General features: G+C 51.5%; 1 protein-coding gene across 1 annotated transcript; it reads left to right on the plus strand.

Annotated features, from left to right (window-relative positions):
- Positions 1-462: 462 nt before the first annotated feature.
- On the plus strand, positions 463-2,166 carry LOC123074727 (probable WRKY transcription factor 65). Its single transcript, XM_044497491.1, has 2 exons — positions 463-1,064; positions 1,249-2,166. Exons 1-2 carry the CDS (start codon positions 784-786, stop codon positions 1,862-1,864), a joined length of 897 nt encoding a protein of 298 aa, XP_044353426.1. The 5' UTR covers positions 463-783; the 3' UTR covers positions 1,865-2,166.
- Positions 2,167-3,144: the final 978 nt, after the last annotated feature.

The raw sequence follows: 3,144 nt of genomic DNA on the forward strand, positions 1-3,144 counted from the left end.
TACAGACTAGTCTAGAGTTCTAGACAGTATAATTATGATTATCTGAAATCGCAGACATCATTGTTTCTCCTCCAAGCAAAAGGAGAACACACCAGGTCTGTACCAGAATTACCATGCCCTTTACTGGCCATGCATGTAGCTGAAAATTCTACCATGAGACATCGTCAAGAAAGCTCTCCAAGTCTAAAAAACTCCCGCGATTATCCTTTCAACCACCCCTGCGCGTACGTATATTCTAGAAAACTGCTACTCCTCGTCTACTCGCCGGTCGATGGGTGCGTGATTGAGATCGAAGGGACAGCTGACTGATAGATGAGATGATGATGACACCGATGGACGCAGAGGTTAGTGCATGAGAAGAGATAGTTGGGGAGGCGTCGCCGTCACACGCTCTCGATCGTATTCTCAAGCCAAGCCTGTCCCTTTTGTTTAAAAATCCCCCGTCCGTCGCAGCGTGCGCGCCCACAACCCCACGTCCCCGTCCCCGGCCACGGCCAGCCCCCACCCTATCGCACGAATTCGAACAGCGCCGCAGCGTCACGACGGCACATGATACAGGCACCCACACACAGCCTCGTGTTTGTTTAGTTCACTCGCACAGCCCACCTCCCCGTTTCTTTATATCCGGCGGATCGCCGGCTTGTCTCTTGTAGCCGGTGGCATCGATCCAAGGACTACTACCCCCTCCGGCCCCCGCTCGCTGCTTCCTCCTCCATTTCCGATCGGTCGATTGCGGTTGACAGCTCCACCGTCTGCTAGCTAGTGCTTCTCCGATCGTGTTGCATGGACGGCGAGTGGAGCGACGGGGCGGTGTCCGGCGGCGAGCAGAAGGCCAGCGGGGACGGCGTCTCGGCGGACTGCAACAGCCCGGGGTCGCCTTCGCCACCGGCGGTGCCGTCGACCAGCGGGAGGAGGCGGTCGTTGCAGAAGCGAGTGGTGACCGTGCCTCTCGCTGACTTGAACGTCCCGCGGCCCAAGGGCGTCGGCGAGGGCAACACGCCGACCGACTCGTGGGCGTGGCGGAAGTACGGGCAGAAGCCCATCAAGGGCTCACCCTTCCCAAGGTACGCTCATGTACTCTACGACCTAATTTAAGTCGCCATAACTCTGCAATTAACTCGGAGTTTGGCCTGGATTGAGACGGCATGCAAGGGTTTCATTTGCTTCCCGACATGATCTTGTGCTCTTCGATTGAGTTCATGCATGGCGAGGTTTGCTGACCTGGGCTTGGTGTTCAATTACGAGCAGGGCTTACTACAGGTGCAGTAGCTCGAAGGGGTGCCCGGCGAGGAAGCAGGTGGAGAGGAGCCAGGCCGACCCGGACACGGTGCTCATCACCTACTCCTACGAGCACAACCACTCCAGCACGGTGGCGAGGGCGCAGAACCGGCAGACCCAGAGCCCCCGGAAGCCCAACAAGGAGCGGCCGCTCCCGTCGCCTGAGCCAGCGAAATCCGACGGCACGCACCATGGCACCGCCAACGTCGCCGGCGGCCTAGTCACCGCGAGCCCGGCGCCGGCCATCGAGGTGCACGACGATTTCCGGTGGCTCTACGACGTCGTGTCCGTCACCTCGTCGACGTCGCCCTCCGAAGTCGAGGCGGCCGACGACATGCTACTGTACGGGCCCATGTTCTTCGGCAAAGCGGTGGTCGAGGTCGACACGGCCGCGCTCCTTCCCGACGAGTTCGGCGGCGAGGCCATCGGCGGGGGAGGAGGCGAAGAAGAAGACGCGATGTTCGCGGGGCTAGGCGAGCTGCCGGAGTGCGCCATAGTGTTCCGGCGGCATGCCCGCGACGGCCTGGCGGCAATGGCGGGAGGGGTCAAGGTCGAGCAGCCGGCGGAGGGCACTGCCATGACGTGAGCATGTCTTGTCTGACGTGTGGGACAGTTCTTCAATAAGATCGGCGGATAAAATTAGTTTCATGTTCTGGCGCTTTTGTTGGTTAGCTTTCTCCCCCTTCTTTTGGTACCTTCTTTTACTCATACTCCATTACTATACATTAGCACACAGAAGAATCTGAGACATTACCATTGCACATATTGATTGGACGAGCACCTTTTGTCAATGGTTTGGTTGAATCACTTGTCTTGTAGTGGTATTCTATACTCCGGTCGCCGGTAGATATACATACATACAAATAAAAAGTGGTGAGCATTAGAAGATCTTCAACTTTTGCACTGCTACATTGTACATTGCCTAGGTCAAGGTCATTGTCATGACGCATGAAGAGGATAAGCTTGATTCTTCATGGCGGTGGAAATCTCAGCGATTACTTGGCATGCATTCTCAATCCTACTTCATCGGTTTCAAAATATTTAAAGTTTCAGGTTTGTCCTAATTAAGCCAAACTTCCTTAGGTTTAATCAAGTTTGTAGAAAACTTTATTAATATCCACAACATCTAATGTATAGAGCATGCAAATGTACTTTATGATCAATCTAATGAAACTAATTTAATGTCTTATATATTGGTATATTTCTATAGACTTTTGAACCTAAAAAAGTTTGGCTTAAAATAAGGGCCTCTTTGATTCACATGATTCGAAAAACGCTGGAGTAGAAAAAAACATAGGATTGGAATATCATGGTCATCTCAATCCTACATGATTTGTAGTTGTTTGATTGCATCATAGAAAAAACAAAAGATTGTTTCAAAGAAGTTTGACTAATTAGATGCTAGAAATCATATATATGGAAAGTAGGACAAAGAAATCCTTAGGAAAAATTCCTATAGGATTTATCATATGAATCAAACAAGCAACATAGAAAACAAATGGTAAGGATTATAATCCTCCAAAGTTCCTATGAAAATCCTTAGAGTCATAGGAGGCCTAAACCTAAACTTTAAATATTTTGGAAGCGAGGGATATCTAGCTAGCTTGGAGGTAAAGCTTTCGCTCACAACCTCACAAAACAGGAAGAAATGAAATATCCATGGGTAAATTTCACGTCTGGCACCCGCATGGCATGGTATGAACTGACGCCTCAACTTTTCTCTGCGGTTTGGCATCGCGACGAACATTTGGCACCAACTTGCACTCCTATACATATTGGTTGACTCCCGGCCGGCCCTTCCCGATGTGCGATGCGCACACGTCGGCGACCGTAGCGTGCCCAGCTAGCTAGCTATTCGATGATTAG

The sequence above is a fragment of the Triticum aestivum genome, chromosome 3D (genome assembly GCF_018294505.1).
Source record: "Triticum aestivum cultivar Chinese Spring chromosome 3D, IWGSC CS RefSeq v2.1, whole genome shotgun sequence".
Classification (NCBI taxonomy): domain Eukaryota; kingdom Viridiplantae; phylum Streptophyta; class Magnoliopsida; order Poales; family Poaceae; genus Triticum; species Triticum aestivum.

Bases quoted from the DNA above. Each gene is read 5' to 3' on its own strand.
- LOC123074727 (XM_044497491.1), top strand. From the start codon at position 784: ATGGACGGCGAGTGGAGCGACGGGGCGGTGTCCGGCGGCGAGCAGAAG. The intron at 1,065-1,248 runs GTACGCTCATGT...AATTACGAGCAG, and splicing joins AAGGGCTCACCCTTCCCAAG to GGCTTACTACAGGTGCAGTA.